The sequence below is a fragment of the Cynara cardunculus genome, assembly GCF_001531365.2.
Source record: "Cynara cardunculus var. scolymus isolate 2C chromosome LG 1, CcrdV1, whole genome shotgun sequence".
NCBI lineage: Eukaryota > Viridiplantae > Streptophyta > Magnoliopsida > Asterales > Asteraceae > Cynara > Cynara cardunculus.
In genome coordinates, this window is record NC_037528.1 from 8,856,037 (window position 1) to 8,873,471 (window position 17,435).

A 17,435-nucleotide genomic window follows, 5' to 3' on the forward strand; every position below is an offset into this window, starting at 1 on the left:
TAAGACGATTTCTGATGATGTCCGGTCCAGACTCCTTTGCCTGACTTTTAAGCCCTCCCCTAACGTTGTCCGGGCTCGGCTTGCCTGGAACCTCCCTTAGCTGTCTGTTTTCTTTTGTGCTGCTTTGTCTGCTTTGTGTGAGCTCTTCTGCTCTCCTGGTTTTTCTTGGTGCGGTTTAGGGTGTGCCTTTTTTAGGCCCCTTTTCCTGCCCCTGTGGTGTCCCCCGTTGCTTCCCGGTCTAGGCTTGACCGGGCCCCTCCCGTGTGGTCGGCTTCTGTCTCTGTCTCTCTTCCTCTCTCTGCTTCTTTCTCCCTTTTTTCTTCCCTCTTCTCCTCTTCTCCCCTTCTTTCCCTTCTGGGTGCCTTGGATTCTGGTGGATGTGGTTCGCCCTCACCCGAGAGCGTATTTTGTTGTTTTAGTGTTTTTGCCTTGATCTGGAGGGGTCTCCCCCCTCCCTATCAAAAAAGTAATAATATAATACTTAATTGTTGTTTTTATAAAACTTGTATTATTAAACAAAAAATAAATTACTTCGTTATTAAGTCTAGATTAAATCATAACAAAAAAAATTAGAGAAATTATAAAAAACGAGAACTGTTAAATAGTTAATTTGATAATAATATCTATATATTTTTTTCAAAGTTTTAAGATATCTTCAAGTTTATATCTATTCAAAAATAAAAACGTTATCGTTTTTTCAAAACCACAAAACCGTTTTTTCAAAACCACAAAACCGTTTTATAACATTTACAGAAATAAAGAATAAAACAAAACATTAAAATTGAGATGTATCTCGCTCTATTGTACGAGTACATTTCTAGTAATAAATAACATGTATGATTTTGAAATGCAGATCAATTATGTCATCCGAGCTTATTGTGGATTTCCCTAACTATTATTCAATATCTATATAATTAATTGAGATATGGGGCATTGGTTAACCCTCAAGAGATGCATGTAGTGGAATATCTCATTTATCCTGGGTTCGAACCGAGACACTGCCAAAATCCTTGTGGCCACTCCAGGCCATTTGTAGTCGTCCTGCTGGGTATTAGTCGATGCATGTAGGTTGATCCAAAAACTCATGGTTACCAAAAAGACTAGAACGAAAGGAATTTTGTAAGTGAATTACATTCCCTCTATCAAATCGTCAAATAATCATGTGTTACATGAAAGAAGAAAACATAGGTAGAATTTCATTTTCTACGTGATATTGTGGAAGACAAAGACAAGATAGGAGCACTAATTCTAGTTTGTTAGGATTTGACATGCTCGGATCAATGAGTTGTGATCGATCGACTAGTTTTCTTGTTTTGCTAGTCGTCTAAACTGCATTTTTATCGATTTAAAAGTAAGTGGAATTGTTACTGTTCTAAATGATACATATTGTCCATTATCGATAAATGTGGTTCGATAGACGATCAATTGTGTTAATGTTTCAATTTGTGATGAACCAATAAGTTACGTATGTATAGCGTATTTAAGGTTTTTGGTTATTATTTCAAATGTATGAAATTAATTTAAGTAATTATTGTATTAATATTATTTTGGTAAAATGAAGGTAGATATTTATTTACAAGATCAAAAGAGACAGTTTATTTTTCATGAACAAGATGTTTATAAATGAGTCCGCATCGGTTACGTAACATTTGTATTCAACACAAAAATCCACACATATAAAAAACACCAAGAACACACACACCACCGTTGGCCCCATTGTCTGCTCTCTTCGATCTGACCTCACCCATCATCATCCATCTTTCTAGAATATATATGTATATATATATTTGTGTTTTTGTAAGAGAGAGAGAAACTGTTAGAGAGAGAGAGACAGAAGGAGTTGATAAAAACTCGCAGTAGGATCCGGCGAATTTGCAGATTAATATTATAGTTTTCCGACGATTCCGGAGATCAAGATTTGTATCAGCCTTCCATCATCTCCCTTTTGATTCGATCATTACTTATATCCTCCAACCGTTTCGCGAATCTAATTGGTTCGTCGTCGTGGTTTAACTCAATCCGCTATATCCCGACGACGAAGACACCATATGGCCTGGAGATCTCTCAAACCCATCGATTCCGACGTCGTATAAGCCGTTCGTCGGACGGTGATTGAGTCCAGATTTCTCACAAGAAAATTGGGAATTGGGAATTATTGTTTTTTTCTCGTTGAATTGCTTTGGTTGGTTTTGATTGAAGACGGTTATATTATATATGACAAAACAACAAATCGTGTTTCATCAGTCTCCAATGGATCGCCGGCAGTTTTTGTTTGATCCAGAGGAGTGTTCGACACGTAGTAGCCACCGGATCGCTGAGGTCGCCGGAGGGACAACGGCTGAATGTGCAGCGGTGGTCTGCTGCTTCCCCTGCACCGTGGTTAACTTCCTGGTGTTGGCCGTGTACAAGGTTCCGGCGGGTTTGTGCCGGAAGGCTTTAAGGAAGAAGCGCCGTAGACGGATGTTGAAGAAAGGGTTGTTGATCCCGAATGCAGGCAGCGTTAACGATATCAGCAGCACCCACCGGATCAGTATCGACGGAAGGGAGTTCTTGCTCCATTCGGCGGGCGGCGAACGGTTCTTGATGCAATCCATGGACGCCGATGAAGAATTAATGGAGTTAGAGAACGAGATGTGGGAGAAATTCTACGGGACGGGGTTCTGGAGAAGCCTTTCTCAACGGATCAATTGAGTTCTCCGGCCGACGTCAACCATAAACGGCAAGTGCTCTTCTTGCATTAAAAGCTTGTAGGGTACAGGTCTCCAATGCAAAGACCAAAAAATTAACCTTTTTACTTGTACATATTTACCCTGATTACCCCCATTCAATTTGTTGGAGTGAAAATGGGCAAAATCCAGATTTGGTTTCAATCGAAATTGTCATTTTCTTTTTTCCTTTTTTTGGGAATTATTGATTGAAATTTTATGTAGTTTTAATATTTTGAAATAAAAACAAAAAAGAGCAATACAAGTAAAAAAAATCTTAGAAATAATGTGAATTGCAAAATGCAGTGAATTAAAACTAATTGATAAACATGCTTTTTTTTAATTAACCTGTATATCTAATTCATTTTGCAAGTTGACCAATCACAGGACAACCATCTGTTTTGCAGATAACCTGGAGTCACCATATTTGAACCTATGTGGCCACAAAAGAGTACATAACTAATTTTTAAAATTAAAAAACGATGATTAAAGATAATATATTTACATATTTAAAAAAATCTTCAAATCTTAATTCGTAGGAGAGAGAATATAACATCGAACTTTGTTTGTTTCGGATGAGATAAAAATATATATCAACAAATACTATCATAACTTTCAGTTAAATTTAAAGTTATTGAATTATTCTTTTACATCGACTTATGGTATTACAAATGATATGAGAGTCGATCCTTATACCATAAGAACGACATCGAACATGATGTGTCCTTGAGAGTGACGTAACATCCTAGCGAATTTATGTATTATACAAGTTTTAAAACAAGTTATAATTTAAAAAAAAAAAAACACACACACATGGTCTATAAATTAAATATCTATTTTTTGCTGAGTAAAAAAAGGGAAAAAAAATATATAAATAAGAAAAAAGTAGGTAATATTTGAAAACGACAAAAATGGTCCCCCATTTTGTAATACGATTTCAGCCGGCCACCTGAGACTGACACGAACTAACTGCCACATTTTTTAAATTTACACAGGGTTAGTCACATGGAAACTCTTTTGACTCTTTTTTTTTTTAATTTGTTTTTATGTACAAACCCAAAAATTATTACTAACAATTATTGAATAAAAATGATTGGGGTTTTCTAACCTCATTCCCTCCTAACAAATTTATCCACCTCCTTCTATGCTAATGGACAAAAAAACAATTAAATGACAAATCTAATATATTTATATTTTTAACTTTTTTGTATTTTAATTTTTAACCCTAACCTTTTTTATATTCTAACTTTTAACCTTTTATATTTTTTACATGTTTTATAATGACATTTTTTATGTTTTTAGTTTGTGTTATAATTATATAAATAAATTAATTTTATATTATTATTAATTAATAAAATATTAATAATACATGTTTTATCAACCCCTACTTTATTTCAAATCAATAACTTTACTTTATTTCAAATCAGTAACTTTACTTTATTTTAAATCAAATTATTTTTACAATTATGTAAACGGGTACACATGTTAAAACATATTTTCCTAACGTATTTTGTACTTAATGTCGATATTATTGTTCATAATGTAACATGTATCAGTATATGAGATAGAATTTAACGTGATATGTTAAAATGTATTTTAGTTAATATAAAATTATGTATTTTAATGTGATAATGATGTAAAACAAAAATTGAAAAAACAAATGACATATCATAAATTAAATAAATAACTATAAATGTAAATATTAAAAATATTTTTTCATAATATATAATATATATAATAATATAATTAAGTCAAAAAATATTCAATATTAGACTTATTTCGAAGGTATTGACGCGACGATTATAATGGCGTAACTTGTTAAAATTAAAACGTATTTTTTAAACATACTTTAAATGATATTCGATTATGTATGTTAATTTGATCAGGATATAAAATGAAAAATTTAATAGGAAATGACATAAAGTAAATTAATTAACTAATTATAAAGATATAAAATATAAATTTAAATTTTTAAAATTAAAAAAAAAAGTGAATCAGTGTGAGTGTGAGGAGAGCGATATGTGAGGGAGATGGTGTGAGAGGAGATGGTGTGTGAGAGGGGAACATTTGACAGGGGGTATAAAGTCATCACAGGAGGTGACAATATCAACCCCAATGATTATTATGATTTGTAAAAACTTCTGGATTTTGTCTCTTTTTCTAACGTTTATTAGAAAGACGGATGTGTTTACAAACCACAAAAGTCATCTTGTAATTTTGAAGTTATACAAGGGTTATTTTTGACAAAGCACATACCATATATTGTCCATATATTTGTTTAAACAAGCTCAAAAAAGTACAACCTTTTTTTTTTCAAATGTGGAGAGTTTAAAGAATAGGGGACTTGGTCAAAATAGTCGTTCATCTCTTATAATTTGGTCTTCTAATCATTTATCTCTTCAATTTATCCAAATATTACTACATTCACAAGTGCCACCTTCCCCACTTTTGGACCTAGATAATAGACTTAAATAATCAAAATCAACCCAGTTTAGTACGTGGTATCATCGCAATTGCAGACTTGCAGTAACAATTTCAGACATGACCGTCGCAATTGCGGACCTGAGTTGAATTTGAATTTTTTTTTTTCTTTTAGCTAGGTTCGTAAATAGGAGATATACCACTTACGAAAGTGGTGATATTTAAATAACTAAGAAAGAGAAATAACTAGAATACCAATTCACGAAAAAAAAAAAAAGGGGGCCTTTTCGTCAATTTTCATACAAATATAGGAGTATTAATATAAATAAATTCGGAATTGATGGCTAAAGTTTATATTAAAAAGGCAGAACGTGAGCACGAGTATTTATAAAAGTTAAAATAAACAAATGTTTTTCTTGGTCAAGATAGTTTAAAGTTAGTGGAATTATCCAAATAATAAAATTAAAATTCTTTTTAATTATGATTATTAAATTCTAGGAAATTTCCTAGAAAGCTAAAAAAGAACATTAAATAGAATCATATTACTAAAAGTAAAAACATTTAAGACATGTTTATATTTCAGTTTCATGAAATTAATGCATTATTTTAATGTTATTTTTCTATAAAATTATCTATTATTCCTACTCAAAAACATCTTATTATAAATAAATTTAAAAATATTTAAGGCTTTAATGGATCTATAGCTTAATTTGTAATTGTCATATATATATATATATATATATATATATATATATATAAACATCAAAAGAGATTACCAAGTTTTAAGTTGGTGTAATTTACACCAAATCCAACCCATAGAATGTTAAAAAAAATGATTACGAAATGCTTGGCAACCAGAGTAAGTAAAACTAAAACTTCTACTGGTTTTCGATTGGAAAAACATAGAAGAGTGTTTCCTTGCAAGGGGTTTGTCGATGAGAAGACCAACAACATTGTTGATAACGATAATTTGTGAACAAATAATTCCTTGGAGGGGTTCTGTTGACATTGATACAAAAGAAACGGGGATAGGAAGTGGTGGTGGTCATGATTTGGGTTGATGGGATTGAAGACATTTAAACAAAGAAATTTAATGTTTACGGTTTGAAAAGTTTCAATCAAAACCAAAGTGCAAACCAACCAAAACCGTACGGGGTGATCGAGCTGATACTTTGATACATCAAAATATTTTTTTAACATTGAATATGATGTTATCATTCATCTTTCCATTATCAATCATTTGGTACAATTTGTCCATATTTCCTTAAAATTTAAGTATATCATATGCAACTATTTTTCTCAATTTACATATATATCTTCACATTTACTGAACATATATACGAATGAGCTATATAGAAATGAATAAGAGAGTGCAAAATTATGTATATGAAGAGGGTACATGATGATGTAACTATCTAATGTACATATCAATAAACTTAACAATCATATTAAATTTAAGAAATAAAAAGAATATTGGGTTCATTAGGTTGGATTGGTTCAAATGATCGTAACTCAATTCCAATCAAATACCTATTATTTAGAAGAAGAAAAAAAATCATCTCAATTAAACATCAAGTTGGATTGACTGAGGGGGTGTTTGATTTGAGATATTTAACAGTAATCAATAAGAATGAAAATAAAAGAAACTGTTTGGTTTTCTATAATATAATGGACTCATTCATCTAAAAGCCCAAAATTCCATTCCTGGTTAAACTACGGGGGAGGGAATGAAATTCATTCCCTATCATTTTCATTTTCATTTATCGACATTAGCAAAACAGATCATGAGTTAATCAGTTTTTGAGCGGTAGGAAGGGAGTAAGAGACTAATGGGTTATTGGAGGCAGAAGAGAGATAGCCGATGTTGGGTATGGTTACGATCCTGCGAAGGCCGGACCAACCTCGGCTAAAAATTGATCTATCTTCTTTCTCATTTTGAGGAAAAGGTGCGGAAGGAACAACAGCAAGAAGACGACTCTAGCCCRCTGAAAGCTTTGAACATTCGCTTTTGCAGAAAACCTTCCACTAGCAGGCGATCGTGTTTTTCACAGGATTTATTCTGTGAAATTATTCGGTATCAATATCATTTCATTATTTTTTTAATTTAAAATTAAAATAAAGAGTATAATGGTAATTTTCTTGATTAGCCAAATTTTTTATGCAAGTATTAAGGGGTGTTTGAGAATGCTTATTTAAAGTGTTTATTAACTTATTTCGGTATGATACTGATAATAAGGAGTTTTTAGTGTTTGAATGTAAAAAAAAAATGCTTATACCAGTTTGGCACCGGTAATAAGAAGTTTTTAATGCGTTAATTTTTTCTAACTTATTACGGTGTGGTACAGACAATAAGAAGTTTTAGTGTTTTGATGAGAAAAAAAAAGGATATCTCTATCGATTTTATCAGCTTATCCGATGTGGTACTGTCATAAGTTAATCCAAACACTTTTTAACAAACTCCAGTTTGTCACCATATAAGTCGATAAAAAAAACATAAGCTGTTTTAAATAAGCAATCACAAACACCCCATAAGTAACACTTATTTAAAAGTTGTATTTTTTTTTTTTTTTTGAACTTCTTATTGTTGGATATGCTGTTTAATTTGGGGTTTTTGGGCTTGTGAGAAAATCCAAACCCGTTATCCCATGTAGCCTCATCCAATGATGGTTAAAATGGATCCAACCCAACCCGCAATCGATCTACATCCTGATGATCCGAGACCACTTACAAGCTTTGTGAAAAAAATTAAAGATCCCGATTATGTCTATTGTCTACGACTGATCTCTGAAAAGAAAACGATAGATTATTGCAAACATACATAATTAGCTCCATTGCAAGGATATTGGGCTGGCCCATGAGTTGCTATATCTAAAATCTCAAGTCTGAATCTTTATATGAAAAAATGTTTAATTATTTATAGAAAAATAACGAAGAAAGACCAATTTAAAGTACATTAAGATTCATTAATAAAGTATTTGTAATTCATCAAGTACATGGACAAGAAAAAGAACATGATGCTCGTATATTATGGGGATGATGACTGTAAATCGCCACTGATAAGCTTGTATATGGGTCTAAACCAACTTAAAGTTCTAGTTTTTTGGGAGACGTCATAAGACGTAATCAAGTCCACATCATAACACTTACTTATTTTTTTAAGCTTAAAGATACGTGAAATTTTGAAGATAAAAGTGCTATGAAATTGACGATCTGTTACTTAAATCAACAACCGGACCATCCAAATATAATCCCTGACTTGATTCAACAACACCTTAATGATAAGTTGGTGACACTTCCTATTTATAGTCATGGAGACTCGCACCTTCTACTTACGGACAACACTCATAAATCCTCGACTATATAGTGATGTGGGTCCCAATAAGAATAAAAGAGGATCAAGGGTTTGTATGAATACTTGAGATACCTCATATGTTATAATCTTTTAAAATAACCAGTAATTTAAGGTAATAATTGATACGTAAATATGATTGGAAATGAGTGGATAAGACATGACATAATTGAACAGGACAAGAGGGTAGGACTGGATATGAATGGTGTTTATCTAATGTTTGGTACGAGTAGGACTGGACATGACAGAAGTAGATAAGTTGCCTCAAAAAGTTGTTTTATGACTTTATATATCATATAATAGTTATAATTAACACAAATAAAGTAAATAATTTAATTTATAATTTTTTTACACAATTTTCATATACATAAATATATAATAACATCAAATTTGAATGATTTTTTTAATATATAATTGATGAAATTTTGAAAACACCCGATTCATACAAAGGATAAATTATGTTTTATTCGGTTTGGAAGATCCATATCAACTGGTGAATGCACAGTAAAGATTGTTGCAACAACAGTGATTATGGAAGTAGAAGCATTGGTAATTGATGGACAATAATGGTTGTGACATATCCATTATAAGTTACATTTTTCGTATCCATGATAGTTTAGTCATGATAAAAATTATCGTAACATAATAACATTTTTTTCAATTTAATATAATTATTATTAGGAGTAATCAGACACTTGAATAGACATGTGTATAGATATAAAGAAATTTGTAGAAAATAATATACATTTTTGTATAAAATCCTAGAGTAATAACATATGTACAACATATAACCGATATAAAACAATAAAAAAAAAAACACTTGATAGGGTTGATTCTCATAGATTAAAGTAATGGACTGAGGCATGTGCCATGCAGTATCCTAAGACAGAAATTCCGCCGATATAGCGTCCGTTTAGTGAACACAACAATCATATTGAAGTGAACTTGAATCTAGTGAATCAACCTTATGTTTGGTAAGGACGAGAGAAACCCCAAAAAAATTGAGGTAGACCATTGTTTTGTTTGTACGATAAGACCCCAAGAGGCCCAAAGCCCTATCTTTAACATTTAATGTGTATTTATGTCAATAGAGCCCACTAGATGAAACCACACACCAAGACTTAAGCTCTTAAATAATTCATTGGATACTCAAATGTTCGTGTTTATTTAGTGGGTTCCATTTCATCTTGACTTCTACGTGAGACAAAGTTTCTCATTTCAATTTCAAGCCCAGTTACAATAATTATAACTTGTATCATAAAACATGTCGTAACACATTAATCAAACATGGTTCTATTATTAGTTCGTTAATACTTCGTGATTTAATTATTTCCAACTAAGGTTTTTGTGTTAAAATGTTAAAAGCATAACATCTCCATTAAAAAACACAAAGCTACTTACTTATAAGAGTAGACTACAAATTTGGTCATTATGGTTTGTCAAAAATAACACTTTTAGTCCTTACAGTATTGAAATTAGGAAATGGTCATCGTAGTTGGCAAAAAGACCCTGTTTTGGTCTCTCTCTAACGACCGGTAATAAATTCTGTTAAATAAGGAACATTTTCATTTTCTTTTATCTATTTTACCCAATCAAAAACCAAAAGGACCAAAATAATAAAATCAATTTTGATTGGTTAAAAGACAAAAAAGAACAAAAATGTCTCTCATTTAACGAAAAATTTTAATGGTCGTTAGAGGAAGAGACCAAGTCCTGACGTTTTTTACAAACTACGATAACCATCTTGTAATTTTGAAACTGTAGGGACGAAATATATTATTTCCAATAAACCATAGGGACCAAATTTGTAGTTTATTCTATTTATTATTATAGGATACTTGAATCACTATAAATCATGAAGTTTTAACTAAATCATAAAATATGTATTTTGAGTTAAAACCATAATTCACAAACTTTAAATCAAAGACTAAAAGGTTATTTACCAACGTTAATCGGATACACATTTATCTAGTAAGAGTTACCATCTTGTTTATTTTACCCGATAAACGCTAACCAAATAAGAGTCAATAGTCCCCCGCTTAATGAATAAGATTTTAGGTCCTTGTCTTATTCAACATGTAAAGTAAGTAACATGGTAAAATGCTTACCGGATTAACGTTTGATAAACGGATCCTAAAATATGATGTTTAAATTTAAAATAATAAAGTTGGACTAAAATATATGTATTAAATTTCAGAGAACCAATGTAATTTTAAATGTTTAAATGAATTGGAATCATCCAAAAAGACAAGATAATGGTCTGGTTTTGGTATTAGTAAGAAGCAACCCAAGCACCCTGCCTACGAACCGAGTGAGGTGAGTGGTGCCCTCTTGCACCGAGTCCACCTCACCTTGCCAAAACACGTGGGATCTCTGGATACGGCTAACCGAATCATAATTGTCCTAAAGCCAACAATTTCCCCTTGTTTAGTCGTTTTTTAAACGAAGTGGTGCTCGACTCAACGACAACAATAAATGGTCATTTTTTGGTTGAAATTTATACGTCAGGAGTACAATTGAACATGTATGTATGCATTCTACTATCTGACACAAAAATCAATAACTAATTCGAATTAACTTGGACCATTTTTCATCATCTAAGACCACGAGTGTTTACCCATCATGCACATTCACATGAATGTCATAACCAATCCCTTGAATGCTATTGTTGCTCTGTAAAATGTTTAATTGTATGAATGTTGTAAGTCATTTAATAGGGTGATTGATATTTTATGATTTTTACACGATATTAAGCAATGATATATCGTCACAACTCTCGGGAAAAGTAGGATGTGACATTGTCTAAAGATACATAATGTAAAAAAGAGGTGATTTGTTTAATTGTTTTCCAAGCAAAACTTGGGTGTTGTCAAATAGAGCAGTTGTAGAGGTAAACTTGACATATGAACTTGATATGGATGGGTTTGGTAAGGAAAAATCATTGTTTCATAGAGTTCAAAATAATTCAAGTTTCAGAAACAATGATGGGGAATTAGGGATTGTGAATCAGACATCAGGATGCACGACAAGCGGTTTACCTTCCCACGATGCGAGCTCTTTGGGAATATCAGTCTATTATCCCTAGAGTAATTTTTATCCGTTCAGCACCGTCCAATAATTTATGTCACTGGTGACACAAAATTGTTACCATAATAAGGCTAAAGTAAATAAAACAATATCACAACTTCAAAAAAGTACATTATTATTTTCAAACTATGAAATATCCTCTTTTTCTAGAACAAATTAGATGAGACTAAATTGTCATAAACACCGTAAAACGTGTTATTTCCATTTAAAACCCCTTAAGAATGTGATGTTGACAATTTATCTCCCAAAAGTTGGAGAAACGTCTCTATTTCTTGATTTCCATGTCTTTCACCCTACACATCTCCATAACTAGTTTTTTCATTTGTTCCATAAATCTCTGCATTGAAAACGTTTAATAATAAACTCCTGACAATAACATTTATCATATTTGAAATTATCGAACAACTAATGATTCATTTTGTCAAATTTGATCGAAAAAGAAAGATTTATATGACAAATCCGCACATAAACGAAAAGGGTATACATTGATTGGTTGTTCACACAAATACGACCACGAAACATCGGTCTTCTCATCGGTTTCTACCATAAACATTTTAGGTCTAAAATATTGTCCCCACCTCTGTCACCGAATATTTTTTTTAACAGCAATCCAAATTGGACTTTACAATTAAAGGTTTTTAAACAGATACCAATATTATTTCACATATGAACTTTATTACATATATTACGGTCTCACCTTGATATTCAAACTTACTTAGGGGTTGTTTGTTTACCTCTTAATAGTCACATTAAGAGGAAACCTCTGAATCGTTAAGAAGTGAATCTTGTTTGGCAAAAAAAAAGCATGTCTCTTAATCGTTCTAAAATCCTCTAAATGATTTTGTATCATCGGTCTCCCTTAACCATTAAGAGCCCTAATTTCATTTGAAACAATTACCAAACAATTATATTTGATTTTGCACTATATAATGAGAAGCCTCTTAATTATTCTGCACAAAACCATTCAGTAACCGACAAACAGCCTCTTAAAAATCGATGCATATAACTACCATAAAATAACTGTAAATTAAAATTTAATATAACAAAAACTATTTTTATTAAATTATTTCCCGTTACAAATATTTATTTTGGAATAAATTGAAAAAAGAATGTGCCGCCAATGAAGGGCGCCAAAGCGCTTGTGATGCAGCGTAAAAGCTATCAGTGGCTTGGCGTAAACCCAAAAATACAACCAAAACTGTAAAGAAAAACAAAAAACAAAATAAAATTCACGACAGCGACAGCTTGTCTTCCAACTAAGCATCGGCTTAAGTGGCTTGGCTTCCAGCCGTGTTTAACAAAGCTTCGTAAATCCGCCGCTGTTTGCAAATGACTATAATTGGTTTCCTAGTTAAGATTAAGTGCACGTGGTTTTTGTCATCTACTAGCCAAATTCCCAAAACTCGTATCTCATAACTTCAAATCTCATGACGCTTTCATAATTTGTCATAAAACGTATTTAATAAATTAAGACCATAATTTTTATATTTTATTAAAACGGATTCGTTGAAATTTCTTTAAAATAAAAAATAAAAGTATAGTTTTTTTTTTTAAATTACATTAATTGCAACACATTTTTATTTTAGAGATTACGATATTAATCGTATTGTTAAAATATTTTATATTTTTAATAAAATATCAGTTTCTCTCGTAAACATTTAAGATTAAAGTTTTTTTAGTCACCGAAAAATACAATAAAAGTCACTTTTTAGGAGTTTTTCAAATTTGGAGAATTTCGCTCTTTTATGTTTTCCCTTGAAAATAAATTTTACGGCGGAAAAATCTTTTTTAGCGTAAAGTTTTTTTTTTGTTTGTAAATTTTGGCTATTTTAGGGAAAGTTTTATAAAATGGCTAAAGTGAAAATCATTTTATCAAATGACTATTTGCTTAAATTTACCTATTTTATGAATTTATTAAGAAAATCTTAAATTAGTTTATTTTCAGAGTTTACGAAAAAAATTATATTTGGATGATTATCAGCTTATTAAAATGTTACTCAAAATAATAGTGTTTCAATAAGTTTATGATTGTTATTAATTACACGTGCTTCATATTAACTTTACTACTTAATTAATTTTAATTATAAACTGTTATTTAGGTAATATTAATTGCAAATTATTAGAATATTTCCAACAGGTTTTTCAAAAATATTTAAAATGGGGAATGAAACTTCATAATCTATAAAACAAAAATATATTTGAATCCAAAGATTCTCCATTTTTGGATATTAAACATTAATTATATTATTAAATATTTCAATTATCTAATAAAATATTAACGCTTTATAAATATTTATTTTCAAAGTCTTACTTTGAAGAAAATATATTAATAATATTTCTCTCTTATTATAATTATTTACGGGAGTTCTTAAATAACTATTTACTTATTGTTATGTTAATACTAACTAATAAACTAATAAATTGGTATTATTTTATAGTAAATAATATTTAATTATTTTTATTATTATTTAATTAAAATATAGATTTTTATGTTGACATGTTTAAAATCATTATAGAGATAATTACTAAAACTGACACGATACTTAAGAAATCGATTTAATAATTGCGAGATAATGGATTATTTAAGAAGGCTTTTCATTGATATAGAATTCAAAATTCATAAGAAACTTAATATCTTTATATAGTTTTTTTTTTAATCCTGGTGACGGATCTTAGGTAATTCATATTTACTATTTTATACATGATCAACTAATTAAACAAATCCAATAAAATAAAATAAAATAAATGCAAATGCAATTTTTGTGCTTCTTTGTCACGTAAAAATGACCACTTCTTTTCCATCTCGTTTCATTGTTTAAAACATAGTTAAAAAAAACCTTCTTGACTCTAACAATTATCACTTATGACAAAGTCAAATTATGATGAATATTAAATACATGTTTCGTTGAAAAAAAAAACGTTACAACTATCATGAAACAACCTAAAATGAAAAATACTCCAATAACAAAAAAAACCTGACTTGAATGATCCTGTATTAAGAGCTAAATTGGCTAAAGATATGGGTCATAATTATTACGGGGAGCCTGCATGGCCCAATGATCTWTTATATATTTTTCTGGTAGTAATTCTAGGTACTATTGCATGTAACGTAGGCTTAGCGGTTCTAGAACCATCAATGATTGGTGAACCGGCAGATCCGTTTGCAACTCCTTTGGAAATATTACTCGAATGGTATTTCTTTCCCGTTTATCGGGTGTTCTTTTAATGGTTTCAGTACCTGCGGGATTATAAATAGTACATTTTTTTTAGAGAATGTTAATAAATTCAACTTTAATCACAGGTCATGCGTTTGTCTGTTCGTTATATTTAGGTATTCAACATACAAAAATATTGTATTATGATATATTACATTCAAAAGTATGGTTTAAGAACTGAAAAGAATTGGATCTATGCAAATATTTTATTTTATCTCAAACTATAAAAAACAATTATTTTTAAGAATTACAAGTTTATGGTAATAAGAGTTGTAGAAGATTGGGACTTATGGTTTGCTTTATGTGAAAGAAAGTGAAAGATGGTTTGCTTTGCACAAAGGTAAAGAATAAGCCAAAGTCACAATATTATTGAATTTATGTGCATCATCAAGGCAGTTGAAGGATGGTGAGTGCTAAGCTTTCACAATTTATTTGTTTCTAATTAAGTTTCTTTTTTATTTCAAACCAGATTTCCTCGTATGTCTACTACTAGAATTTTCATCATTTTTTTATCTGCTTTGAGTGCCTTTTTTCTAATCATGCTTAGAGTTTTTTTTTTCCTTGGGACCGTGTTCCTTTGTATTATTCAAGCGAACGTACTGTGATGGGTGAAATGTATTATTGATCAGGAAGAAGCTACATTAACAACATAGTAATCAACCATGTAATTTGTCAATGAATGCTATGCAAAACTAATCTAATCCATATCATCATTAGACATTAAAAGCACCAAATATTTTAGAGAAGACGAAAGAGAATGGTTTTTTTTCTTTCAAATCCACAAACTCAAAAAAAAGTTAACACTTGCAAAGTTGTCATCGTCACCGAAAGAACTTCCTTTTTGGCCTTTCTTTCGTGTGAGGAGGGTGGGGGTCGGAGAAGAAGGAAGGGGAAGGGTTGGGTTTTATTTTGATATTTTTATTTTAATAATTTGTACATGCACAAGCTTCATATGCCTACAGAGGCTAATCTATGTAAGCATATACGGTGGGCCATGCCACTGTTGTGTAGTTCCCTTGTGGTAGAAAAAAATTACGTTCTTGAAGAATGTCACTGTAATATTTCGTTGTATGCCCTTATGAGATACATCAATTAGAGTACTTTTTAGTTTTTACTTAGTTTTGGAGGATAGGCAAGAGAAATAACATAAAGTTACCGTCATATAAAAGAGTTGTTATGATGCTAATTATATTGAATAAATTGTCAAGGTTAGATGCATTTTTTCCAAGATCTGGACTTCTTTTCATATAAGAAAAGTGTTGAAAATACTCTAAAATACCTTTTTTTTAATAATTATATTAAGAATAACTAGAAAGGTACTTGTGCAATATATCGAGACACATCTTGATTTCAGTGTTTTATTTTGTTCTCTTTTTATGTCAATATAATACGGTTTTATGTGGTTTTGATAAAGCGATAATGTTTTTATTTTTGAATAAGATATAAATTTGAAAATATCATAAAATTTTGAAAAAAAAATATCGATATCAGTATTAAATTAATCTTTTTAAAAGTTTTTGTGTTTTGGTGTAATTTTCTTAATTCAATTTTTTTAATTACAATTTAATTTAGATTTACTAACAAAGAAATTTAATTTAGGTTTAATAATATAATTTTTTATAAAGATAATAACTAAGTATTCAGTTAGAACTCAACGATTATCCTAATTATATTTTAGATTTTTTTATATTTAAAATGAGATGTTTATCCAATATTTGATTATGTTTATCTACAGTTACTTACATGAAATCAATTATGGAGCTTTAATAAGTTGTACTTATGCACAATAAACTTGTAATATTAAATTTCAAGTAATATGCATCAATAAACAATACTTCATACATAAAAAAATGGTTTTTAAARGTTTTTGTCAAATATTTTATAATATAGTATAGATAAAGGCTAGTTGACCAATTAAAGTCAACCTGTGGATTATCATAACAATATTAATTAATCATAAAGATAATGGCGGTGTAATTAATTATCTTAAGATTCATGTACAAATATTAAATTATATCTCATTTATGTGATCTGTATTTTTTATTATGATCAAATAATTCCATATTATTTTTATACGACATTTTATAATATATAATTTTCATGAAAAAATTAAAATTCTGATTCGATATTTTTTACAACAGTTACTTCTGTATTTTTCTTTTTAACTAATTTACAGAATATATATAACTAATAAATATGCTAATTAAAAACAACCTAATGACTTATGAATTTGGACATTTACATTATAATTATAAAAGAGAAATGAATGTAATTGATATATCCTGAAATTAATTTCAATACACACAAATTACTTATCACACAGTCTGATTTTCTTAAATGATTAATTTGTTTATTTATTTATTTATTTATCATATAAATATATATAGTTTTGAACTAAAAAAGTTTGTATTTGATGATATAAATGGTGAATTTTTTTAGACATAAAAAGATGGTATCAAAGGAAAAAAGACAAAAAAAATTCCATTAATGGGGGATCCCTTCAATGATTTAAGAGGGTTGGTGAAGAATTAATTGTCGACTTGCAAATTATTTTCCTACTCTTACAACTCCATTACTCACTACTTACTACTACTACCACTACTCAACCCCTCTCTCTTTATAAGTGTGTGTATATATATATATATATATATATATATA

The 17,435-nt window shown here is 30.0% G+C and overlaps 1 protein-coding gene across 1 annotated transcript; it reads left to right on the forward strand.

Annotated features, from left to right (window-relative positions):
- Positions 1-2,250: 2,250 nt before the first annotated feature.
- LOC112499619 lies at positions 2,251-2,691 on the forward strand. Its single transcript, XM_025102931.1, has one exon. It carries the CDS (start codon positions 2,251-2,253, stop codon positions 2,689-2,691), a length of 441 nt encoding a protein of 146 aa, XP_024958699.1.
- The last annotated feature ends 14,744 nt before the right edge of the window (positions 2,692-17,435 follow it).

What these genes read in the sequence shown, in the direction of transcription:
- LOC112499619 (XM_025102931.1), top strand. Translation starts at nt 2,251, where the DNA reads ATGGATCGCCGGCAGTTTTTGTTTGATCCAGAGGAGTGTTCGACACGT.